The sequence below is a fragment of the Musa acuminata genome, chromosome BXJ1-2 (genome assembly GCF_036884655.1).
Source record: "Musa acuminata AAA Group cultivar baxijiao chromosome BXJ1-2, Cavendish_Baxijiao_AAA, whole genome shotgun sequence".
In the NCBI taxonomy this organism is placed as follows: domain Eukaryota; kingdom Viridiplantae; phylum Streptophyta; class Magnoliopsida; order Zingiberales; family Musaceae; genus Musa; species Musa acuminata.
This window is the reverse complement of record NC_088328.1, coordinates 24,631,121-24,657,273: the sequence shown is the minus strand read 5'-3', so window position 1 is coordinate 24,657,273 and position 26,153 is coordinate 24,631,121. Positions and strand designations below refer to the sequence as shown.

The 26,153-nt window shown below is 40.8% G+C and overlaps 4 protein-coding genes across 5 annotated transcripts; 2 read left to right on the top strand and 2 right to left on the bottom strand.

Annotated features, from left to right (window-relative positions):
• Positions 1 to 1,200: 1,200 nt before the first annotated feature.
• On the bottom strand, positions 1,201 to 1,893 carry LOC135611754 (uncharacterized). Its single transcript, XM_065107402.1, has one exon. It carries the CDS (start codon positions 1,891 to 1,893, stop codon positions 1,201 to 1,203), a length of 693 nt encoding a protein of 230 aa, XP_064963474.1.
• A 2,609-nt stretch (positions 1,894 to 4,502) lies between these two features.
• On the top strand, positions 4,503 to 11,107 carry LOC103975879 (uncharacterized). Of its 2 annotated transcripts, none has more exons than XM_009390999.3 (4): positions 4,503 to 4,774; positions 6,422 to 6,764; positions 6,861 to 9,391; positions 9,482 to 11,107. In XM_009390999.3, exons 2-4 carry the CDS (start codon positions 6,543 to 6,545, stop codon positions 10,644 to 10,646), a joined length of 3,918 nt encoding a protein of 1,305 aa, XP_009389274.2. In that variant the 5' UTR covers positions 4,503 to 4,774; positions 6,422 to 6,542; the 3' UTR covers positions 10,647 to 11,107. The 2 variants fall into 2 exon arrangements, with proteins under 2 accessions (XP_009389274.2, XP_064950382.1); XM_065094310.1 differs by lacking the exon at positions 4,503 to 4,774 and adding an exon at positions 4,781 to 5,925.
• A 627-nt stretch (positions 11,108 to 11,734) lies between these two features.
• LOC135603444 (uncharacterized) lies at positions 11,735 to 17,299 on the bottom strand. Its single transcript, XM_065094309.1, has 8 exons — positions 17,063 to 17,299; positions 16,953 to 16,974; positions 13,873 to 13,929; positions 13,710 to 13,791; positions 12,610 to 12,705; positions 12,329 to 12,453; positions 12,220 to 12,238; positions 11,735 to 12,131 (listed from the first exon to the last, which is right to left on the bottom strand). The coding sequence occupies exons 1-8, from the start codon at positions 17,160 to 17,162 to the stop codon at positions 11,931 to 11,933; spliced, it is 702 nt and encodes a 233-aa protein (XP_064950381.1). The 5' UTR covers positions 17,163 to 17,299; the 3' UTR covers positions 11,735 to 11,930.
• A 2,255-nt stretch (positions 17,300 to 19,554) lies between these two features.
• LOC135603428 (MADS-box transcription factor 6-like) lies at positions 19,555 to 25,366 on the top strand. The gene is made up of 8 exons (XM_065094308.1): positions 19,555 to 19,843; positions 21,581 to 21,662; positions 22,686 to 22,747; positions 22,883 to 22,982; positions 23,313 to 23,354; positions 24,674 to 24,715; positions 24,786 to 24,919; positions 25,018 to 25,366. Exons 1-8 carry the CDS (start codon positions 19,662 to 19,664, stop codon positions 25,100 to 25,102), a joined length of 729 nt encoding a protein of 242 aa, XP_064950380.1. The 5' UTR covers positions 19,555 to 19,661; the 3' UTR covers positions 25,103 to 25,366.
• The last annotated feature ends 787 nt before the right edge of the window (positions 25,367 to 26,153 follow it).

The window sequence follows — 26,153 nt, the reverse complement described above, 5'->3', positions numbered from 1 at the left end:
TAGATTGGTGTCATGCCTGTGCAGTATGGTGCAAGCGTGTCAAGATTAGTATTGTCAAGCTTTCAGCTTTATAGGGCACGAAGAGATGGGTCTTGTGTTGCTTAATGTGATGCCCAAGGTGCTATAAGATGGTTCATAACCATTGCATGTTGGAGGTCTTAACTCGGTTCTCTACAATGTCAGTCGGGTTCCATTTTGAAGAACAAGAAGACAAGCACAACTGCTAAGAAACTTTTGTCTACCAATTTGTCAACAGATTTGTAATTTATCTGGATCAGCAAAGAGAACTATTTCAACGGATTAATGCGTGTTAACATTAGGCAAAATCGATGTAAAACACATCTTAATCCGTATCGATCTTTACTGAGAAACATGTTCTGGCAACCATCGGTTGTTAGAATTAAAGATGTTTATGAACCAGTGGCGTTGTGAAATACTACATCAACACACCTAATTAGTCTGTGAAGTTAATTCAACCATTGTAGCCTGGACTGGTTTATCTTCTTGTTTCAGCAGGTTTCGATGGATGAGTTTGAGGTGATTCTATATGTTGAAAGATTTGGAATCTCCTCACTGTAATCCCCTTCTTTGTTTCTTCTTGGATTCAGTTTTTATTTGTCTGCTCTTACTTCCCTGTATCTTCCTTTCTCCCAGTCCAATGTTTATGTTAATGATATTTATACTTCTTGAGAAGAAGATTTTGAATAGAAACCTGCTGCTTGTGGTATAATGTTCATGATACTAAATAGAAATCACAGACTACTACTTGATGGCTCCACGCCAAGTAATATAGATAAATGATAAGGCAATCTTCTCTAATATTGACCACTTACATGTTGTCAACCTCGTGGCCAGTATTGAGCCATTGTCTTCTTTTTATTTCTTTCAATAATCCAACAAAAAATTCCTTGCATTTAATATGCCTATATTGTATGTAAAATGAAAATTTCAAATGCGATTGTCAAAATAAAGTCTCCTTTTAAGCAATTTTGACCAGCAAATAAGAAGATAGATTGCTCTAAAGCAAATTCCTGAGAATTTAAGCCTACTTTTAATTTACAGAGATAGAATATATTGTGTTCAGAGTATCAAGAATTTTATTAATATTTTCTTAACGTAAATGCAAAATATTTATTTTCCTGTATGGAAATTGGGAATGGCAGACTGTGTAATTTGTGGTGATTTTTGGGGGCAAAACCGTCATCTTAACCTGCCGAGTTCCGTCGGTTTCCGCGACGTGTCTGGCCACATCACCGGCCCTCCGGCAGACGCGTGCCGGCGGTGGCGATGCGGGCCTAACGCGGTCCTTGGGAGCTCGCCGGAAAAGCCGAACTCCGCCACCCGAGACCGCCTCCTGCTGGAGCTGGCCGCCGCCAGCGGGCTGAGACACATGGCGAAACCGGCGAGGCCGCTTCCGTGGTGATGGTGGTGCTCCGCGGTGGCCCACGTCATCGAGGACCGATGTGGAGGCCACGGCGGCTCGGCGTCGTACCCGCCGCGGGATCTCTCCGGCGAGATGCCCCAGTCCCGTCCCGGCTCGGCGGCTTCGTCCGCGACGGACATGCACGAGGTCATCTTCCTCCGACGGCCATGCAGGAGTGCCGAGAGCCAAGAGCTGGATCGCTGAGGCTTCCTTTCCAGGTTCCCATGTCCGCGGCGGCCGAAGAGGGCGGAGAGGAAGGAGGCCCGCCGGGAGCCGCCAGCGGCAGAGCGGGGGACGTAAGGGGAGACGGAGCGTGGGAAGAGGAGAGGAGGAGGCGACGGGGTTTGTGTGGAGGCCTTCCGGTCATCCGGTGATGGGGCGGTCGCGGCGTCGAGGGCGAGGAGGCGCTCGCGGAGGCAAGGGGCGCAGACGCCGACGCCGTTCTCTAACGGGTGCCGCGTGCACTTCATCTCCGTCTCGTCTCCGTCATCCAACAGAAGAAGAAGAAGAGATCAAATGGAATACGAGCTGCTGATGCTGTGTGGTGGTTCAAATCGACGAGTTATGATGGCTTCGCTGCTGCTGCTACTACGCTAATTGGATTATATTTATTTGGAACCAAAGGAAAAAAAAAGGGTTTGAATTGTTCGCTGGGGAAGAAGCAGACGATTTGGCATCAAGTCAAGGCAACAAAATCGGACTTTTTCCTCGTTCGATGAGTTCGATCCGAAGCTTCACAGCTGACTGACTTCAAATTTGGAGTAATGTCAGGTATCAAGCTCCTCAACTTGACCACTTCAGCCCCCATCTCTGTGAATTCTGCACACATCACGCGGCAAATAGAATGAAAATATAGGAAATATATTTATATATCTGATCGATTAAGGAGTATTTCCATATCGGTCTTGAAATTTTGGGCCTTTGATATATTTAAACAGCGATGAGTCAAGGATCTATAATTAAATCCAGTCAAAGAAAGAGACAAATAGGAATATAATATGATTGTTTCACTCGAATTTGATCTTTTTGTCCTCTTATGCTGCTGTCAAACCCAACTGGTCGAACGGTTGAATTGTTCCCGTTGTTTCACCAAAAGGATCGACTTATCTCACGACCTAAACATACCTAAATCGAGTTTGACAGTAAACAAGGAGTGTGGGGGGGTTAATACTGCTTATGTGAATCACACAAACATATCAGAAGAAAAGCCAATCATGCAGAGCCTGCCATCGACGTAAGTCTCACGGATCGAGATGAACACGGTTGACGAAGTTTGCTTTTACTTCCCTGAGATTGGCTCGACTTCTGGGATGGCACATGAGGAGCTGACGAAGACGAAGCCTTGGAAGGCACACAGAAGAGTCGCCGTTGATTTCGGAGCTGCATAACAGATGCGCTACTGAGGGCATGACTTCTAAACTGCGATCCAGTCTTTGGTGCTCCAAATTTCCATGGCGACTTGTATCAGCTATGCTGTCGGACGTGTAAGAGACGAGAATACAGCATCTCAGAGCTTTGTAATACAGGTAGTTGTGTACATTAATCCTCCTCGATTCTCTAGAACACCAGATCATTCTTTCTTCAAGGCAAAACACAGATTTGGCAAGAAAGACTTGGACCTGTATGATTTGTTATCGAGATGATGTTTTACTTGTAACCACTATGCGAAACACAGACTTCCATCGAAAAAAAGAAAAAACACAAATGGTAGCATGAAAAATCCACCTGTTCATGTTGATGTATATGGTTTTTGTGTTCGTTCGCGGAAAATCGAGGACGAATCACAACCAGAAGAAGTCTAAGCTTCATCAACCTTCACCGAGTCGAGGTCTGTTCGCTCTCCTTCTTGCCAACTTCTTGGAAATGCATATCGAAGCTGAGAATTTTCCAGGGTGGAGAGCGACTGCATTGTTGTCTTTAGCAGAGCAGCACTGTGGACCAAATATTTCAAGAAAATAAACATTATATAAGAGAACAATACCGATGAAACCTGCAATGACATAACCAAATAACCATCAGACTGCAATCTCAAGGACTCGAAAAGAATAACGACAGCTTAATAATGTCCGAAGAAAATGTAATGCTAGTGGGGAGGCAGAAAAGACTGAGGGCAAGATTCTAGCTATGCAGATCTCATCCAATCACTGATATGTAAGAGGGTTCAAGCTGAGTGATATAACCAGCGCAACAGTCCATCACATAGCTCAGATAGCAGTTGCTACATGCACAAGTCGATCGAGTACTTCATATATTCTCAATATGTATGGTGGATTTTGATTGAGGTTGGGTTTTCTCTGCCTGAGATTTCTGCCCGTAAGAAGAGCTTTGCATAATAGCATCAATCTCAGTTGCAGCTGCTGATCGCTGAACATTTGTTTGGTAATTGATAACCCACATTTACCAAGCTCTCCGGCACAACCGATATAATGTTAGACATTTACTGGTATTCATCGTGCCTCCACAACCTATATCTTTATTTCTTTCACATCCTTAGTTCTGTCACTGTACCATTAAATCATGTTTTGGTGATGATTTAATGATCAATGTTTGTCGATGTGCAATTCGTAAGCGACTCATGTTTATTAGAACATCCATTGGACTGAAATGGCTACAGATTCCGGTGCTTTCTTTCTCCAGCCATTTTATACATCGAAATAAAGGCCGGAGAGGTCTTTGCAAAGAAAAGCCACCACCAATTGGATGCTCTCACCATCCGTGGGGCCCTTTTCGCTTTCACTGGGTCACCACTCGCGTGGAAAAAATGAGGTAGCTGTACCCCGTCAATGGGTTCCGGATTCTGCGGCGCCGAGTCGACTCGAACCGGCGTGAGCAAACCATCGTCTGAGGCAAGGGACGGTGCTATTGACTACCCCGAAATCTACCATCCGCATGATTGGTAAGAGAATGTGGGCTCAGATGAATAATCCAGAAACGCGTAGGATCAGCGTTGCCCCTACCATTCGTCAATGTCATCGCCCATGACCTAAGGGCGGTATCGTAATTTGATGCGGCAACAGAGGGCAGTTGAAAGGCGGCCGGTCGGGGGGGATGGGTCTTAAGAAGACAACCACCCACCGCATCAACAAGGGAAGGAAGATAGGCAGCAATATTATTATATACAAGAGGCGCAGAAGCGAAGGGGACGAAGAAGGGATCGTCGACAGGTGGGATTGTGGATCGCGTGGAGGATAGGAAAAGGGGAAGAACGAAAGATCAAGAAAGGAATCCATCCATCGATCTATATATCCGTCGTTGATGGCAGAGACGAGATGAGAACAGGGGAAAGAAAAGGAGGAAGAGAAACAGATCGAAAGGGAGGAAGGCAGCTACGATCCACATCTTTAGATCCAGGTATTGAAACCTAGTTTCTGATCTCTGTGCGCTTTCTTTAGGTTGTTTTGCAACTCGAGTCTGCCCTCCGGAGAGGGGATTAAGATGGCCAAGTGGCGTGGATCTGCCGGGTTTCGGTTCTTGGATGGTCTCCTTCGCTTTCCGGAACAGAGTTTTGGGTTCTTGGTCACAGGGGAGGACAAAGATGTGGTCTCTGGGTTTGGGTCGTGGATCTTGCCGGTCGGATTATGCAATCTGCCCGTTGCCGATTTCTTCTTTAGGGCCCTGGCATGGGCTTGGATCTGCTTGTCTTCGACGTCGTCCTCTTCTTTAGGGATGTACAAGGGACAAAAAGGAGGGACAAGGGCTGTATATTTCGATGATCGGCCGAGACTGGTGCATCTTTTTCTGAGGTTTCATATGGTGTTGATTGACACAGGGTTGGAGAATTTCTGCCAAGTTTTTTTATTCTTGTGCCTTCTCGTTGCCGTACACCCCCACAATCTACCTCTCGCCTAACTCTTTTAGGTCTTGACTTTGGCCTGGATCTGCTATCCGCATCATCGTCCTCTTATTTACGGCTGGCCCAACTCAGAGAGCCGGCTATATCTCCGTCGGTCAGCTGAGGTTGGCTTGTTGTCGGACTGCCTGTTCACAGGGTTGAAGAATTCCTTCAAGAATCTTTGATTTTTGTTGCTCCTTCCAGCAGATTGTTTCTCTAAGATATATCCTCTCCTTTCCAAGGCAAACTATGTCTTTGTTGGTTCTGCTCGTCTTGATCCAGATAGTCCGTGCTGCTTATGGACTTCTGGTCGTTTGGGCTTTGGAATTGTTGGTCACTTTTTCCCGTGAGCGGTCATTTGCATCCTGTTCTTGCAGATAGTGGTTTATGTGATCTGGAATATCTTAATTTGGATGTTAGCCAAGATTTACTTGTTTAACGAGGACATCTTTTGGAGGACGATGGCGGTAGGCAATATACTTGTTCGAGCAGAATAATCATTGTTGATGATCTAGTAGAGATTGGACTAAAATAAAGAATGGGATAGCTGTGCTACCTTCTCTTGTGCCAATTGTCTCAAACTGTTGTGCAGGAGCCATACTAGACTTTACGTATTGTTGTTTGCATTGCTTGAAGATCTTAGATTGGTGCACTGATAATTTCTCTGAAGGTATTTATTACCTTTGAACTGGAACAGGAGGTCCAATAGACTGTTAGCATGATACTCTCAAGCAGTCATTCTCAACCCTTTGGCTTTTGTGCCATAGAATTTTTCTTTTGGTTGGACAGATCGTACCATCCGAAAGGTTGCCCTGAGATCTATAGGTTCTAACACACGTATGATTTTTTTTTTCTCTCGAAAACTGTCTGCAGTTGCTCTGGATCTGCAAGTTGATTGGTCAATCTATTCTTGATTGTTCTAGAAAAAAATATGAGGACTACTGAGTCGGTGATTGGTTTTATCACTTTGTCCACTCAACTTGGGCATCTTATTCTTAAAAATCATTTGATGTTTCTGATGTAGTCAAAAGTGTTTTGGTTCTCAGGATGAGGGTTCTGTCTCTTGTTGTCTGTAATCTTCTGAAACATATAGACTCAATATAAGAATCATTGGGAAATGCTTCTCAGTACAATTCCTATCTAAAAAATTGATGTTTACCTTGCAGATTCAACTGTGTACTTGTTCTGGAGGTCTCATTTCAGACGTTGAAACCATCAAGGATCGGAATCCTGCAAGAATTTTGGTGGCACATCTTCAGTTGATGATTGTGGATCTTGTCAGGGAACATGCTGCATGACATAGGGCTTGAAATTCCTGGAGCTAGAGATCCTAACTTGAACTGGATGACAGCTGCTAAGGGCAGGCAGTGGGCTGTAAGACGAGCTAGAACTTCATTTGCTGAGGGAAGAAGGAAGAAGTCTGTGGTCAAAAGTTCCAAAGGGAGTGAGGTTACTATGGATAAGGACACCAGGAGAACAAAAGACATCCCTGTTTCTGATTCTGAGAAGGTTTGCCTGCGTAGCTTTTTAGTGTCACTCTAGAGTACCACTTTTTGCCGGAGCTCTTTATTTTGGATTAGTAACAATTTCATTTTCCGGTTGCAGGTCGGTGTAAGTATTCTTGGCCAACACTTTAGTGAATCCCTCGAAATTGTTCCCATAAAGAAAAGGAGATTTCTGTTTGTTAGTTCTCCATCATCGCCACTGCAATCTTCTTATTCAGATGATTCCGATCACCTGTTAGAGAGCCAGCCTGCTTCATACCAGGAGCCTTTAGCATATAACAAACATCATGAAAGGAGATTTATTGCTAGCAAAAGAACTAGTTTGAATGATGTAATTGAAGAGGCCACTGATGCTGCAGATTTCTCTGGTATTTCGATATTGGCCACTGCTGCCTGCAACAGTGAAGTGGTGGCTGACGATATGCATTCTGGAAGATTAGTTTCAAAAGGAAATTCTTCTAGAGAAGACCATTTGGAAGACACTGATAGTGATGAATCACATTCCTCATGTAAAGATTTGCAAGAAAACCATAATGTCTCTATGGAAAATTGTCTTACCTTCGTTCCTGCTGAAGATGATACGAAGTGTGATGGTTTGCAGAATCAAAAGAACTTCATGGGGTCCCTGCAAAATGTTTCAGATAAAATAAAGTCTTCCACTGGTTCAAGGCTTCACTGGGACCTTAACACTGAAATGGATGCATGGAATAACAATTTTGATGATGTAATTTCCGAGCCACTGGCCACTGACCTTGTAGCTGAAAATGGTAACTCAAATGAGAAGCTGGAAGGCTCAAAATCTTGTGAATGCCAGGTAGAGAATGAAGAAAAATCATGCCCTACAGAACTTGGTGAAAGCTTAATGGAGACAGCTGGCATTGCAAGGGATCACTGTGCTTTTGTAGCTGATGAGATATTGGAAAAGCCTGATTTATGTAATGGGCTTTCAGTTTCCAATTATGAGAAAGCAAAGCATTGTCATAGTTTGATTGAAGCGGAGCATGACTTGGATGCTACTGCTGTTTCTTTGGTGAACTTTACTGAAGAAGCAAAGCTCATACACAACCAAGGGAACAACATCTTCATTAATGATAAAGCAAAGGGTGATGCGAGTTCTCGGCTTGAGGGAGAAACTGAACCAATGCTTTCTCATTTGCCTTTTTGTGAGAATGTTGTTGGTGACTGTAATACCCATGCATGTAAATTCGATCCAAACATGGCCCAATCAATCAGTAAACCTGTCAGAGATGAAAATGGAAGTATTGATGCATCTAATGCTGATAACAGCTTTGATGATCATTGCCCGGCTAATGCAGGACAGTCTATTCACATAACCAGCACTCAGATTGAGAAGCATGGACTTCTGAATATTGTAGAAAATGATAATCAGTCTCCTATCCTTGCTGAGAAAGCTACTAGCTTATTGTTTGATGGAGATATAGGCAGGAATTTGATGGTAGCATGTGGCACATCTGGTGAAACTGTACATTCTGATGGCTTAGATATTACCAATGGCAACTGTGCTGATAAATCTTCTGGAACACTGTGCATGAGCCCTTCCCTGTCAAATGCTCATCAACACAAGAGCCCAGGGTCATGTGATCCTAACGAGCTGACTTCTGAGGCCACATGTGCTGCTAAATATGAAGAGACGGCAACAAAAATGAAGGTTGATGATAACAATGGTTTTGGTGCCAAGGCCTCTGTTCCTGTTTCAGCTGTTGTATCTATGGCCGAAACTGATGCCAGCTTGGTAGATGGTGCTGTGGACACTCAAGAGGCAGAAAAAAACATGGATAGCTCTGTAAATTCGCATTGTGACCATAAATCAGATGCATCTCAAGTTGATAGTGTCCAAGTCACTGGACTGGAAAAAGACAACCTTCTGGGAGATGATGATTCTCAATTTGAGGATGGTGAATTGAGAGAAACTGTTCTGCATGACTGGGGAGATGGAATTGATGAAGGGGAATCTGAACATGTGGATTATGGATCCGAGTCCGACAACAGAGAGAATGATACCTTTGAAGCAGATTCTGCATTACCTGCTTCTACTTCTTTCTCTTCTGAAGATGTGGCATGCAAAGAGAGCAATATGTCAGATGCTGATGGACCACCTACTGGCAAGGATAGTCAGGTTGCTCTTTCTCAACCCCCATCGAAGTGCTCATCCAAATCAGATGGTTCAGATGCAGTACAAGGGAAGAAAACCATTGGGGTTATTGGTGCAATAGATCACGTAAATCATTTGACATTAATAAGGAAAAGAAAGCAAAGAAATGTTACTGATGCATTGGCATCAGTTCCTGGTAGTGATAAGCCAGTGAGATACAATGGATGTCACAATGAAGGTGATAGCACAAGGGAACCTTCAACATGTGAGAGAACAAAGTTGTCAGGATGGGATCGGTTGCCTGGAGGCCGTCGGCGTACCGGAGATAGCTTTTTGGACCCTCGTATTGGTTCTGTTAAACAAGATGAGACTGCCAGTTCCTTAGATGTGTTTGGTGATGATGAATCATCAGTAAGATCTGGCTCCTCATTCAGGGAAGGGTTATCATCTCAGGTTGAGAGGCCAAACTACTCAGATGAGTCATATAGGAAGGACAAATTTTATCCCAGATTAAGCAGGTAATATTAACGTGAGCTTGTCTTTGGGTATATTAACCTTATAAACTTTATAATCATGTCTGGTAATTGCATTTGTTCTGATATCTTCAGGTCGAAGAATCATGATAGTCTAGATGCAAAAGCTGAAAAGAATGCTGGTGCTTCTAAATCATCAGGGTGGGGTGGATCATTCCGGGATACCCAAGGGAGGGGCAGGGATAAACATTGGTTTGATCCTTCCAATTGCCATGGTAACAGGCATCATGATTCACCAGGCTACTATGACACACCCAGTTTTGCTCAACCTGCTTCAAGGAATGCAGCTGCAGCTGCCATTGCCAAGGTAGAGAGTAATGGCTTTGTTGTTGCACCTGATGGTACCTTAGTTAAGGCAGGTGGTGCTGGAACTTCTGGCTGTGTGATCAGACAATCTGCGAATGCTTCTTTGCAAAGTGCACATCCTTCTCTTTCCAGATGGGGGTCACAGTCTGAGAGAGATCTGGCATGTGGTATGCAGAGAAGACATAAAAATTCAAGGGAGATGAGTCCTGACAGGCACTTCATTGTTAGTAGGGGCCAGGTTGATAAACATGCTATTGAAATGGTCAGGGATCGGCATTGCAGACGTCGGCCAGATGACATGATAGAATCGTCCACAGCAGCGGACCATTTATCAACAAGAGATCGAAGTTTCTCACTATGCAGAGGGCATATTCATCTATCTCATTCACGTACCAGATCTTCAAGATCTAGAACCCGCTCCCCTCTTCGTTGGGCATCGCCAAGGAGAAGAAATGACATTGGCATGAATGATGTCTCTGTTTCTCGCAGACGCAGCAGGTCTCCGATAGCTAGAATGGAGAGGATGAGGTCACCCCACCCACAACCTACTTTTGAGGAACGCATGATAACTTACGGTTCAGCATCCAGGACCTTTGCTTCATCGTTACATGCTTCAAGATGGATTGATGAAAGGAAGGATTCATCCAATCATCCAAAGGAACATGAGTACAAGCGATATTCTGGAAGAAGCTCACCTGTGAAGGTGTTTAGAAATCATAGGTTGGATTCCATGGATTCACAAGGAAGACCAAAGCCTGATGATTACTATCATCATCTTCACTCTAGCAGCAACCCAGAATTTGATGGTTTTGGCAGGGGATACAAGTCTGAGGATAGTAATAATAGAAGAGGACGGGGCGGCGGTAGTAAATACGAAGTGCTTCATTCTATGAGGCAGTACAACATTGATAAGAATGAGAAGCGCTTCAGGTAAGATGTGTTGAGGTTTGCAGGTTCATGATTCTGGGCACAGACCCGCAGGGTTTCAGCATAGAGGGAGCCCAAGAAAACCTTGCAGACCGAGATAAGCGATGGAAACAATTGGAGGGCAATTGCTGATACCAGTTTCGTGTCATATGGTATCCAAAGGTTCAAAGACTGTAAAGCATATACATACTTTGGTCTGCTGCTTTTGTGGGATAACTAAAGAGACTGAACCCATTAATACTTCATTTTTTTTTAGTGAAGCGGTGTCGAGGAATGCTGTCTCATATTTATACCTTGTAAAGAAGGTTGGTTACATTTTATGTGGAAAGTTAGATTTTTGAGCGGGGGATGCCCTCCCTTTTATAATCGCACTGCGACATAACTGATTACTGAAATTTCATTCTGTGCCCATCGATGGGTAGCCTGCATTTTGAATGTAGCGGCAAATACCAATTGAAGTTTTGAACCTGTCTTCTATGGAAATGTGCCACTGGCTTTTTTTGCATTGTTCTTGAACTCGACGGTTGTTTGAAGGTTGTCGGAGGAAACTTTATGTGATTGTGGCTCGTACAAGGGACTTTTGTTTTGTTTTGTGTTTTTCTTCTACGAAATTTGTTTTATAGGGTATTTCATGTGTGGGGCATATACCTTCATCATCCAAATTGCCTATGTTATAATTTCAGGAAACCTTCGTCCACAAGTGAGCGTGATGTTGCGTTAGACTCCAAAAGGTGAATGCTTCTTTCCCTCGGTGACATGGTAAGTATGAGTCAGCACTAATTATATCAATTAGTTGGGAAGTCAAGTCGTCGGTTGTGAGCGCTCTTCCGACAAGTCAGTTGTATTGTACATTCGCCATCCGTTCTTGTTTCTTGGTTATAATATAGCATCATTAATGCAACAATGTCCATCGTGTATGCCGACGCCGACCGTGTGGATTTAAGGCCTCGTGCTGATGCCGCAAAGGAACACGAATTGTTTCACAAAATAAATATGAATCTGACAGGGAACAAAAGCAACAGAGCAACAACCATTTCAACGTGTCACATAACTGCGACACGTTAAATTTCTTTCTACCTCGCAACAACTTTCAACTTCTTTCTGAACATACCAGAGGCAGTATTTTATAATTTTAAAATATAATGATGGATGTGAAGGCAGACAAAACAGAACCCAACCAATGGCAACAGTAACAACAGCAGTAGCAACGACACCCAGCTATCAACAATCAGTTGATCATCAGACAACAACAATTGAGGATCAAATGGAATGGCTTTCCAATCGACACCTTCTATTTGGGATAGCCAGCAGGAGGATACGAACCAGGTGGAGGATAACCATATGGTTGCCCATAAGCAGGCTGAGGGGCATACCCAACAGGAGGTGGGATAGGCTGATCGATGCGAGACATCTGCTGGAATGGAGGCACTGCCATAACTGGCAGTGGTCCAAACTTACCATCTCTCTTGTCCATCTCTATCTTGTGTTGTGTCTGCAACCACACCAATAAATTTTGTTTGGTGACACTGCCTGATAGGGCAAGGGGGAAATGTAATTGAGATATTTCTGGAGTTTAGTACCTGCATGCATGCACAGACCCTGCAAAGAAAATTGCAAGTGAATGGATGAGATATTTGACATCACTTAACCCTGAACTAAAAAGCATGAGGGAAGGAACTTTGGCCTTACGTCCAGTATACGATGTCAGACATACAGGATAGTATCTGGGAAGCCTCCTGAATCTCCCCACTTCCAACAATCATTGCAACAATCGAAAAGATGCAAGCAACTTGTTGTAGACAAAACATGAATCCCTGCAGTTAATTCCACAGAACAAAGCACAAGTTAAGATAGTAATATCCGACTTATGCATAAATATCCAGTGATGGGTTGGCTGGCTGGCTACAAGTCATTGGTAGAGCTATAGATGGAGTAGGTAGAGGAAAGAGCCACAGAGATAAAGGGATTACGATAATGCAGTTATCGCATTGAGTTGTCTGTATGTTGAACTCATCTTGGAGAAGGAAGCGAGTTGAAGCAACAGAATTTCCAAAGCACAAGAAGACCTGGACAGTAAAATACTTCAGCACACTTTAAATCAAGTACCACGTAGGCAACAGATAATTGCTATGAAGATACTTATTAGCAAAAAATTTTGCTATGGAAAGAAAATACAGTATAATTACTTTTGGTTCCCTCTCAAGGAACATACAGATGAACTAGCCTAAGATGCAAATGAAACTAAATCACTAAATCTTATCATATTGTCTGACATATTAAGTCCTTAGGTATGTCACACATATATTGAATGAGATATAATTATCAATTATATGCACCAGATCAGAAGTACTGTGAAGTGAAAAGTGCATAATTGAAGAAGGCCAGGTTTCAAATTTCCTCAAAGTTACAGCTAAAGCATAACAAATTGATTTAAATATCTAAGTATAACAAATTGATTTAAATATCTAAGTTGAGAAAAAGAGAATGGTAACATAGCGTGTCAAATGAATCAAAATGCACCAAAATCTAACACATCAGTGGTAAATTAGTATAACACATAGGCAGGGTATTTTAACTTAAAGAATTAGAAATAAAGGACATTTTCAATTAAATAAAGAGAAAGAGGTACAAATGTGCCACATTTGCAAGTCAAGTTCAAGAACAAAGATGAAATGTCATTAAGTAAAGATATAAAATAACTAAATTTAGAAAATCACAACAATTGAATGAGGCAAGTAAAATATGTTTAACTGTTATGGTCAACAAAGAATATGATGCACTGGAGGAAAAAGCAAGCGGACTCTCCACAAACTACTAAGATATGGAATAAAACTTTAGAGATTCCTTCTATCAAGTCCTGAAACAACACCTCATGCACAGAATGCTGTCCTTTTTTTGACCCTTTTTTGTACTGATGTTTCATTTAGTAACCAACGCGTTGGATCAGTCCATGAGGCTCATGAGTAATGTAGTGTATGTTAGCGCTAATGGATGCTGCCAGCTTAGTTTATATCCCTCGTCATGGGAAAGTATACAATATATTGAAGTATCAAGTTAACCATTTCACTACCTCAGTGCAAAGGCAGAACTCTGGGCATCGACTTTCTCCGCATTTTCCACTACACGGTATATAACCTGCACAACAGACGTACCTGTAAAAGAAAGAAATGTAAACTAAAATTAGTTCTTAAAGTTTGCCAACCAAAATAGTAAAATATTTGAAATGAAATTACCTTGACATGTCATTGTAAAGAGCTCTTTTGCGGAGCATGTAGGAGACACAAGGTCCACTAATAACAGGAAATAGATGCATCAGAAAATAACAATAGTTTCATATTGTAAAATTAATATATGAACTGATATTCAATTTGAATGCCATTATATTACACAAAAAAAAAGCAATAGAGACACATGTATAGTCATCTGACACATGCAAAATTATTATGATAAATGTGTGATGGTGTGATCATCTCATTTCCTTGATCATAAACAAGCTTACATCAAAAGAATCTAGATTTTGTCAAGAATTCACCATCTTTTGTTGTGGGACAGATGAGATGACAAACAGATCACACACAAATACTACAATGACAAGCCAAACATGGAAATTCATCACTTTCATCCATACAGTTCATCTCATACCTCAGATGTTTAAGAATTCTCAACCATCTTGAAAATGGAAAATCAAATCTAATAATTTCTCATTGCAGCACAAGTTTTACAAATAACTTAGCGGTTATTAACTTATTATATACAAAATGATACTTCAAAATTAATCAACATGTGATTAGTTGCAAGAACAAGCCTAGTTGGACATGCCATTAGTTCCAAAAGATTTGTCATTGAGTTAAATTGAACAATATCCAGCATCAGTGGCATTGTTCAAAAGATTTGTACCCAGAAAATAGTGTCTATGCCTGGATTTCATCTATATTATAGACTACTTCCCTTTTCCTCTCCTAATTTGTAAAAAGAACTTTCAAGAGATCATATCTCCTAATTTGCCTATGCACTTTACTAACTTGCTTAATGATACTTCATCAACTTTCACCAAATTATTATTGGTTTCTAGTCAAAAGACTAGCTCATACCACCAGTTTGCCCTTAGTTACATGCATTATTAAAATGAATCATGCATCGGAATATGTGCAGTATTAAGGGATGAATATGAATATGTAAAAAGGAATTTAAGAATCTATAAAAATGATATTGGGGTTATATTTGTTTGAAGGATGTCAAACATGAGGCACATATGGACGCACTAAAATTCTAAAATGATATATATCTACATTTAGACCTATTAGGAAATGCAAGTTTTGTTTGCTTTCAGAGGGTAAAGATGAATATAAGCAGCGTCTGAACTATAACAGAACCAGAAGTTCTCTAATATGTAGAGTTGAGGAAGAAGACTCATTTATGTTCTGTTACATTATGTAGCAACATTTTTCTCACCAATTTCTCTAGGTCAACTCTATATAGTGAGTTTCCTGATTTCTTAATATTATTCTTTCTTTTTTTGTTAGTTTAATGTTTGTTTACTTTGTGCTTTTACTTATTTTGGCCCAGATGCTGATCAAACAAACTGTTCCAGCCTGGTCTTAATGTAAAGTTACATGATTCATCCTCAAGCCAATCTCCTATTTTAGAAGTGTGATTTTAAGATGGTAAAAAGAGGTTGTCCAGCAGAGATGTGCAACCATACCATGTGCTCTATTAAATGTCATTTCACCAACAAAGATAAGGTCAAATATCCACCAGTGACTTCCTCCTCTTTCAAGACATGCTCAGTATATGATAAGATAAATATTAGTTACAGACAAGAGTCCATGCAAGCTCATGAACAAAATTGGCTCAGCAATGGTGCTTTTACCATTAACTGAACTCTCCATGGGAATCTTGTGCACAAGAGCACAAGTAAATCTCCAAAGTGACCATGAGTACAGCTTCAAAGATTGGATCCTAGGCAAAAGCATATGAAGTTCTTTTAGAGGAAGAATATTTTTATGTTATTACCGTTAATTTAGGAAGTATATTCAGAGAAACAAAAGCAAATTCTAGAACTTTTTTATCAAGTTTCTACTGAACTATCTGTCTCCGATATTAGGTCAAAGTATTCCACATAGACCATTTTTAAGAAGGTAGTTCAAGTTGAAGCAAGAATGATCAGGATATCGGTTTTCTTCAAAAATGAGCTGCAAATTTACCTTACCATTTATCTCATCTTCTTCTCTCCACCATTATAGTCCATTTTTAAACATTTTCTATATCCTTCTTCTCTGTGGTGTCATATCTTTGCCCTTTTGCTATATTATGTATCATGTTTTAATACAAGACTGAGGTGTTTTCTTTTTTCTTAACATTATTGGTATAACCTTCAGATAGTGGAATTACATCAACATGCAGTCACCATGATACCAAAGCATGTCGAAGATTAATTAAATATTCAGAACTACATTTTGGTAATTCTATTGAAAGGAAAAGATCACTTCAGCTTCAACCTCACTTCTCACAGAATACCACATAGTTCTTTTGCACATAAGTTATTCATGAATACTTCTAGAAAAACCCAAGTTGCATGACTGCCACAAATGTTTCTTGCTCCTAAGTAGATGCCGAACTGTGCAGCTAGAAAAATTTAGAGAAAAGTAAATTAGTTGGAACTATGAGGTTAACTTTGATGTTTTTCCGACTTTGGGAAGAAAGTAAATCCCCAGACTGATGTGAGATGATACTTTACCTAAACAATATGATAAAAGAAGTACAATAGAAAGATAAAAGCCATCCTGATAGTTAGAATTACATAACAAAAAGGTACCAACTGAAGGACATAACTGGAAGTGGCCATCATTTAGAGAAGCCTACGAATGTCAGTTTTACACAGAAATAACAGTACTAATGTCATTAATTTAAGGCATAAGATGGAGAAGGACATGAATACGTTCCTTCAAGCCAAGAAACTTAAACAAAGCATCTTCAATTTCATAGTGAAGGCGCCACCAACTACGAAATCTTAATGTATTCTCGCATTATATTTTCCCCACCCTTCCAGCTACAATCTAATCTCTCTGTAATAATCGATCTTTTCATTATATCTTAAGTATACGTGAGAAGATTCGTGAAAAAGAACACACAAAAATTAAGACCGTCCGCCATCCTCCGATTTAGGGCACATCAAGATTCCAGTTACCAATGGATAAACACATGAGGTGAGCAAGAAAGTACGGTGGCAAGAAAAAAACCGGCATTGGATCTATTCGCAACATGGGGGTCAAATTAAAGGCGAATCGGAGGGGTTGAAAAGCCGAGCGCTTACCACCAAAGCGCGAGACAGCAAACTGCGACGCGGATCGAGACATATCCGTCAGAGATCTTGAAAGGTAACAAGAAATCAAAGACGAAAAGGGGCAAAGGGAGGAATCTTACAGGGGAAGTCGGCTTGGATGGTGCTCATGAGATCGGTGTGCCAAAGGTTCCGGTAGCTCTGCCGTAGCTGCATCTTGTCGAGGTTCTCCCGCGAAGCCATGGCCGGTCGCCGATCGAAGACGGGAACCTGGCGACAGATCGAGGAGGAGGAGGAGGAAGCAGGCGGCGATCGAGATCTTCGTCCGCGAGTAGAAGCGACGACCCTGACCGCGACTAGACGACGACTGAGGAGGTCAACAAGACTCGTCTCTCACCCAGCTCTTCGATCTACCTTCCCATCATCCGATGGACCCCACGACGCGGGACCCGCTTACTCGAGTGCTGCATCAATGGCATGGCAGGGAGTTGGCTGTGTAACCCTAACAGAGTGTGAAATTATTTCGAAATACTTAATAGCTACGTTGCTTTGGGGAATCCATGGTGGAAAGAAACGGAGGAGAGAAGAAAGAGAAATAATGATTTAATCTCAAGGCAATTTCATTAATTCAAGAATTGCCGAACAATAAAATATTATATAAACAGAATTAAGTGAGAAAATAAATATATTTACATATTAAATATTTAATTCATAATAATGACGAATTCTACTTAATTAAGAGGGGCATGTATCTTACAATAAATTCTATATGCGATCGCAAAGTCTTCGCATGCAGGAAGGACAGGGGAGGCGGATGCAGTCCGAAGATTAATAGATGCCATACGACTAAGACAGATGTTTAATCCATTACGACATTGTAGTTGACTTTGTAGCAGATTTTGACGTGGGCACTTTGGGCACACGATATTGACGGCCATATGCAGCGTATATGGTCTCATGTAAGCTCCTGTCCATCATATCTTCGGGGCTACATTATCTTCTCCTTGATGGATTTACCTAACCTTAACTTTGCTATCATCTGATTCATGATATATATATGGAAGGAAACTCACCCTATGAATAAAGAGAGCTACTAAGTCCATACAGGGCATCTCAAGTCATCATCATGCAAACACAGTTTGTCCAGATCAGAGAGAATGGGGGGGGGGGGGAGAGAGAGAGAGAGATGTACAATGACAGGGCTATGGCTGAGCCAAGCGCAGGGCTATGCGCATGTAGCAGTCGGCGTGATGCACAGTGAGATTGACTGCATGTAACGAGGGGATGGTAGCTGACATAGATATCTATCCACGCCATGGCGTCGCCTGGATGTACAAGTGAAGCCTCTCGCAAAGCTCGTACGAGAATGACGGCACCAATCTCACGGAGCTATACCTGAAAACTTACAAAAACAATTTGATGAGCATTCCTCTAGTGTATACTCTGTTCTACATCTTCATTATTCGTTTGCTTGAATGTGGATCAGAGAAGCGAATGGAAGTGGTGGGGGGGGAGAGAGAAAAGACAGACGGTGACATTGCCAAACACAGTTGGATTGTTATACTTGGAGACGGAGAAGACAAAGAGTTAGAGGTCGCCCTCACACCCAGTTACCCACTACGATGGGCAGTGCGCTTCTCGGAGACCAGTCCTTTCACCAAAAATATCATCGCGTTCTTCTTGCAGCAGCCCTCCTGTTCCTGAAATCTTATCTTCTCTGCTTTGGAACTAATGGCTCATGCATTCCAACCTTATCCATTTAGTTCCTTCTTTCTCGGATACGGGAAATTCCTGCTAACTAAGAAGCAAAGAGAAGGTGAGGTTTGTTAAAGGGAATGAGCAACAGTAATTGTTGATAGGCGAAATCGATCTACTTTCAAGGTTTACTTCTCTGCTTTTAGACCTAAAGAGGAGCCGCAAGCAGCAATTACGTTCTTAATGCGGTGGCCTCTACCCCTAGCTTGTCGGTGATGAGGTGCCAGCAGACTACCTGTAGCTGGGTCACGTATTCTCGGTTACTGGATGGAGAGAGGAACAGTAAATGCTCCGCAGGATTCTAACCGGTTGACGTCAGGAGCATATCGATGTGCGTGAAACAAGGATGATGTTTTGTGAGGTTAAGGTTGCGATGATGTTAGCTCGAGCGAGGACAAGAATGACGGGAGTCAAGGTTGGCGCCACAACCGATAGAACCTACGAGTACTTGAGCTGCACAACGGACGGCGAGATGACTCATCTGGACAAGATAATGAACCTGTTCCACGCGACACGTAGCAGCGCCCTCGGTTTCTACCGCTCCTTTATTTCCTCGTCTTCCGGAGGGGGCGATCACCTCCACCTCCAGACTTAACCTGCTCGAATCAAAATACTTCACTCCCTCCCTCGCGCTGTATCGTCGTCAAATCCAAGAAGCAGAGAGAAAAGGACAGCGAAGGGGACAAGAAATGTGATGGGAGTGGTACATGATAATGATATTAGCAGATGTAAGTTCATTACAAGATCTTTAGGATGCTAAGCACTTGGACCCGATGAGAGATCACAAGAGAAAAAGGAAGAGAGAAAGTGATAGCCAACAGTAACTCGTGCCCTTTCGCTGTCACCTACAAAATTCTCCCAGCGGCTGCAGCCCTCGCCATTATTATATTCCCTTCTCCTCGCCAAGAGCAACACAAACCACACCGGAGAAGGAAGGTTTGGAGAGAGGGGAAGCAGATAGGAGTGGTAGTCGTATAAGGGAAGGATATGGGGAGGGGACGAGTTGAGCTGAAGAGGATCGAGAACAAGATCAACCGGCAGGTGACCTTCTCCAAGAGGAGGAATGGGCTGCTCAAGAAGGCGTACGAGCTGTCCGTCCTCTGCGACGCCGAGGTCGCGCTCATCATCTTCTCCAGCCGTGGCAAGCTCTACGAGTTCGGCAGCGTTGGGTAATCAAACCCACCAACTCCCTCACTCTCCCACCATACATCAACCTTTTTCTTTGTGATCTGCTCCAAATCATGGATCTGCGCTGGATCTACGACGTGCTTATAGTACTTGTCTAGGTCGATTCTGAAACCTGAGGTTTGGATCCCTTGCCATTTATATGCTAAGGAAGAGAGTAAAAAGTAGTGCGCCTCACTTGCTACTTCATGTCTTTCGCCATTTTGTTAGGGTTAATGATTGATCCCTTTGAACGTTCACTTCCATTGTTTATAGTATCACCTACCGTTGCTTTCTTGGCCGACTATGCTTCCACAGTCCCACCGAGATCTCGAATCTCTAAAAAAACCCTAATCTTAAGATGCTTTAAGTAGATCACAAGACAAAACAACTCCTTCTTTCTATCTTTGTCTACAGACCTTCTGACTCCTCTCGTTTCAGCTTGCTTCTGTTTTTTCTCTATAGATCTGTGTTTCTGCAGACATTCTTGTGTCGAATCTTCGTTTACTTGACGTGCGATGGGTTTAGTCCTCACAGATCTCTTCTCTTTCTTAAGATACCTTGTTCTTTTGTCTGTTCTTAGTCATCTTTCTTAAGATACCATGAAATGTATTATCTCCTTTCTCCACAAAACAGCAAAAAGACTTCTTCCGATCTGCTATAGATAAACTTTACTAGATAGGAGATGGCATAAACCAAACAATCTGTTCAATTTAGTGAAAAGAAAGGCTGAAAAGATCATCCATCAAGGTGTAAAATCTTAATTATCTTTCCAGAACTTGAGCAAGAAGACAACCAAGCATGTTTCTGTACACATGTAGCCTCAATTTTGGACCTTCTTATCTATTTTAGGCGTTCATTTAAAGGTAAAAAAGGTTCCGATCGAGTATTCTATTTAGTGCAATTGAAAGTTGACTTGCATTATTTCTTCGATTCTTTCTGATAGATATTGACACTGAAAAAGCATTAGGGATTACCAATGTAGGATACTTTGTCACAGATAAAACAGATGCTACTTTCTTTTGGTTGGACATTTTGGATAGATTTACTCCATAAATAAGATGATATTACTTGAAATTTGATGTGGCATATGTTTGGATGAAATGATGCAAACTTTGATCACGTCAAATGGCATTGGATCGAGAACAGCTTTCATGTGCATTAGATCATAAAACTAATGGTACAATTACATGTTCTCGTTCTATTAGGGTTGTGTTATATTCAAATATTATTAATCAATACTTATGATCAAAGTTTACTCAAAACCTACAGCTGGGTTCAAGGTTTTCTACCTATCACTCGCATATCATAACTCGACATACCGATCTAGTCGATTGGAGGGTAAATATTATGTTGCCTAGGCTTCTTGATCTCCTCCTATTTGAAATATGTGCACTAATAATCTAGGATTTCACTTCTCAAGATGAAATATAATTCATCCTTAACTGGCAAGCAGTTATAGATGACATTTAAGAATTGTTTTTACTTGAAACACTTGAAGGAACCCTTTTATGTCCAAAATATGGTTCTTATATGCATCAATCAAAAGTACTTGTAAGGTTATATGATAAGAATGCATGGTCAAAGTAATTATACCATTTATCTAAGATCTTTTCTTTTGTAAGGCTATCATGAAATCAACTTCACATATGCGACTATAATCATATACTAATGACACTTTTCATTTGTGACTTGTCTTTAGAACTCAGATATGAAGTACTAATGAATTGCTTCTATCATAGAATGAGCAAAACATTGGAGCGATATCAACATTGGTGTTATGCATCCCAAGATCCTAATGTCGTTAATCGCGACAATGCTCAGGTCTGTGTTCTTTCGACTGTCTCACATCCATTTGATCAAGCTTTTTGTGATTTGTTCTTCTCTTGCACTGCTTAGTTGTAAGAAAAGATAATTGTGCTTCTGCTAATTCTTTTTTGTCTTTGAGTTGAATACAATTTGTTTGGCATCTCTCAGATATCACTTGGAAAGAAATCTAATGGGTCAAGTTTTAGAGAAGGTGCTCCATTTGAATTACTTTGGAGTTAAAATTATTTATAAACCTAGATGCTAAATTAATATTTTTACCATTGCTTACAGATAAAACTCTTGTGATCAGTCGGAAATGACATGATCGTGTTTCTTATATATATTCAGTCGATATTTGTGGTCCTTAAATTCTCATAGTATGATATCATATAGGGATTGATTCATGCAAGTGTTCATGGTGTACTGTTTATTAAATTCATACAATGTAGGATATTAAGACTAAGGTTTGCCTTCATATCGATAGCATTTTTATACATACCAAGATTAGAGAAGGCACACTTCTTTCACCTTGTCAACATATCATTATGCTTACACTCAGGAAAATATTATACGTCAATGGACAAAAGATATATGTAAGGCTTAAGTGGTAATGTGGAGTTGTTGCTCGACTACTAGCCATTTTTTCTTTTTCCTTTTTTCTTGTTTTGAGATGTTTATTCTGTCTTATAACCTTTATCCGTGGCCGTGGCTTTACACTGACATCACATTCACAAGAACCCCGCAAGTTTCACATTATGATTAGTGAGATGGTTTAGGGTCAAAAAGTTTTCTTACACTTATAAATTCTATGTCACATTATGTGAGTTTTTTCGCATAAAGAATCTTCTCCAAAAGTGTCGATCAAGTTATTAGCCTACATATAGCCTCTTATAGGTGGGGGATGTTTAGATCATCGGTTAATTATTCGTTGGTCATCGAAAACATTGTAGGTTTAGTATGTCTGCTATTTTTTAGTTCATTTTGTTTTGAGAAAAAGATGTTGACTTAGTTCAAAGGTTGCTTATAATCACATTGCAGAACTGGTGCCAAGAAATGTCCAAGTTGAAGGCAAAGTTCGAGTCCCTCCAACGCTCCCAGAGGTTAACCTTCTTCCTAAAAGAATAGGCAGTATTAGGACAACTGCACCATTTCCTTTCTGTTTAATTATTGTCTCTTTGCGGTCAAGAAAAATACTGTTTACGGTATTCAACATAGTAACTTCATTTTATGTGAAGGCATTTGCTGGGGGAAGACCTTGGTCCTCTGAGTGTAAAAGAACTGCAACAATTGGAAAGACAACTCGAGTCTGCACTCTCACAGGCCAGGCAAAGAAAGGTGATGCTGAGATTTAGATCTCACTAGCTTTTGTTTCTTGATTCCCATGCATAAACACTTTTGAGTTGCAAAGATTGACTCGATATTGTGAATTCATCTCTCTCTCTCTCTCTCTCTCTCTCTCTCTCTCTATATATATATATATATATATATATATATATATATATATAGAGAGAGAGAGAGAGAGAGAGAGAGAGAGAGAGAGAGAGAGAGAGAGGCTATGGTGACATATGTAGGGTAGGTTCACCCCTCTGAGTTTGTTCATGACAGTGCTTTTGTACTCTTCTTAAATGGTCAAACGCATGCTTAAGCAATGCTTCTGAAATACAGAGTCAGTTGATCCTGGAGCAGATGGAAGAACTTCGTAAGAAAGTAAGCAACATTCAACCAGTAAACATTTCATTCAGCTATCTTTTATTTCTGCATCTTTATCTTGTGCATTTGGCTTTATGTTCTACATGAAGACCAGTTGGACTTTGTGGAAATTAGCTAGATTGTGACCCTATAACATTCATTTTTAAAGAAATATAGAAAAATGAACCACCATGACTTATTGTTATATATTTATTGTTCCGCAAAACCTCTTGTCATAATTTTGTGGTATATTATTATAAGGTATTGAATGTCCATTATAGTTCAACAAATATTTTAATTTTTGATGCATAAATATTTTGATTCAGCCCTATCAGGTTCAACATCTGTGTTGTATTCCATATATATATATATATATTCTATCTGTAGTCCATTCTTATCTTGAATGAATTTGTTGAGTACTTGTCTTTTCAGTAGTCTGTATGATTTGATTAAGGACCAATAAGAGGCTTGATCAAATCAAATTGCTCTGAAGTCTATATTATGTTGATTTCTTGAGGATTATGATGGATTCCATCATGATTACTGCGAATCATCACTTTGTTGCCATCATCTCTCGTGAATATCTTGCATATACTTTCGCATTTTAGATAGCGATTGCTGAAAAGATGGATAAGTGGCCAAAGAAAAGTTCCAAGTAAAAGCCGACTGCAACAACTACAATCTTGATGTAGTTAGTACATATTAGAATATCTTGATGTTCAGATATTTCATGTAACAATCAAGTATGGCCATAAAATTAAAATTAAATTTGTCACAAGAATATAAAAACAATAAAGTCGATGTAGCTCACTTCTTGTTTTTACATTCTTCAATTAAACTTGATGAAACTCTGAAACACCCTTTTAAAGTGGTAGTGTATATCACTATCTTGCTAACAATATCTCTTCTTTGGTTTCCCAGCCTTCTTATTAACTTGCAATAAATATGTATTTTTGATATATTACTCATTCTTGTTTCTTCGCTTCTTGTGTGTATATATATAAACATAAGAGTCAGGGACAATATTACCAGATGTTTTCAGCTCTAAATCCAATTCCTATGTGGTGTCTATTGTTTAGCTATATATCCAGAGACACCTTGTAAGTTTTGCTATGTCGATTTATGTGTTGACATCCTTTGTGGTTATCTTTGTTACAAGACATCCACTTGAGGTAGGAAAGCAACTTTCCTTCATCTAAGTTATTCTAGGTGATGCTTGATGTTTAACTCATCTTCTGGCACCAGCTGATAGAATCATCATAAGAAACAAGTAAAGCATTTGATTTTGTTTCAATGCTTGTAAATCAAAGAGTGATCACACCAAATTTGTGGTGCAGGAGCGCCATCTTGGGGAGATAAACAAGCAGCTTAGAGACCAGGTGTTTTGTTTTGGACCACTGCCACTAAGTTTATATGAACTGCTCATGTGGTATCATCTTGTGTTTCCAGATTGAGGTAGAAGGTGCCACCTTGAAAGCCTTTCAGGGCTCATGGTGTTCTGATGCAATGATAGGAAGCAATGCATTTGCTGCACAGCCATCACACTCCGCCGGCATGGACCGCGAACCGATGCTTCGTATAGGGTAGAGCTCGTTGTTCCTTCTTTACATTTATTTATATTAGTTTATCATCCAAATTTAGATCAGTGAGCTACTGGATCACTTGAATTCTCTTGTAACAGGTATCACCAGTTTGTTCCTGCTGATGCTGCGATTCCCAGGAACCCAATTGGGGAGAACAATTTCATGCTGGAATGGGTTCCCTGAAGGGATGAAGAAGGAGATGCCTGCAGCGGTCCCCATCATCTCCATGCATAAGTCTCACTCTCCTTGTCTGGTTGTTTCCTACATTTATGTTCTGTATAATACTTAATCAACGTTGAAGCCCTTAACCCTGCATGACGTTGCGCTGTTGGTGTAGAACATCCTGTGTTGCTGCTACTGTAAGTTGTCTTTACTGTGTTTGCGAAACTATATATCTAGTGTTTGTGGGTGCAGCTGCTTGTGCTAAATATCTGCATCCAATTTCTACGTATTTGTTTACAGCTTGTTTTACCTTACAAACTTGACATTATCCAAATGAACACTACATTACATTACTTGCACTAACGATCAGTTATATTACCAAGGGAGGCCTCAAAGTTCATGCTGTGAAGACAGCCTTAGTTAGGTCATCAATGAGCGCGACTGAGCCAACATCACATGAGAATAATGACGAAAAGAAAAGAAACGATTGAGTTAGCGTGTCAATCACGCAAAAGTAACATCCAAATAATTGAGTTATTATCTGATGTGTATCATTTAACTCGGCATCCAAAATATGAATTGTGATTTCTGCCACGACACGAAAGGTTTAAGATGAGGAAAAGAACTCATACGTGCTTAAGCCATTGAGCAACGCGACAGCTGAGCATGACACGACACCCGTATGCGAACACGTGGACGTAACAATCAACATGTATGACTTCATACGTCATTGATCACGTCAGCAGCACCTTGGATGCCTTCCCATTGTGCGCGTTTGAAAACGAAGGAACGCTGTCGTCGACGATGCTTCATCATTGCCGTCGTTGACCACAGTGGTACAACTATGACGAAGTCCACGCCGAGTTAATGGTGCAAATGGGGGCACCGAGTTGTAAATAAGTGGATGTGACTACGCCGCTTGGCTTATCTACTAAGGACGCGTCTGGATTTATAGGTTTGTGGCTTCACTGCTTTATCTAGTTGATAATGTTTTTTCTATTCATATTCATTCCAAACTCCATCCAAATTCCAACAACAAGATAGTCTATCAACTTAATCGCGTTCTTTGGTG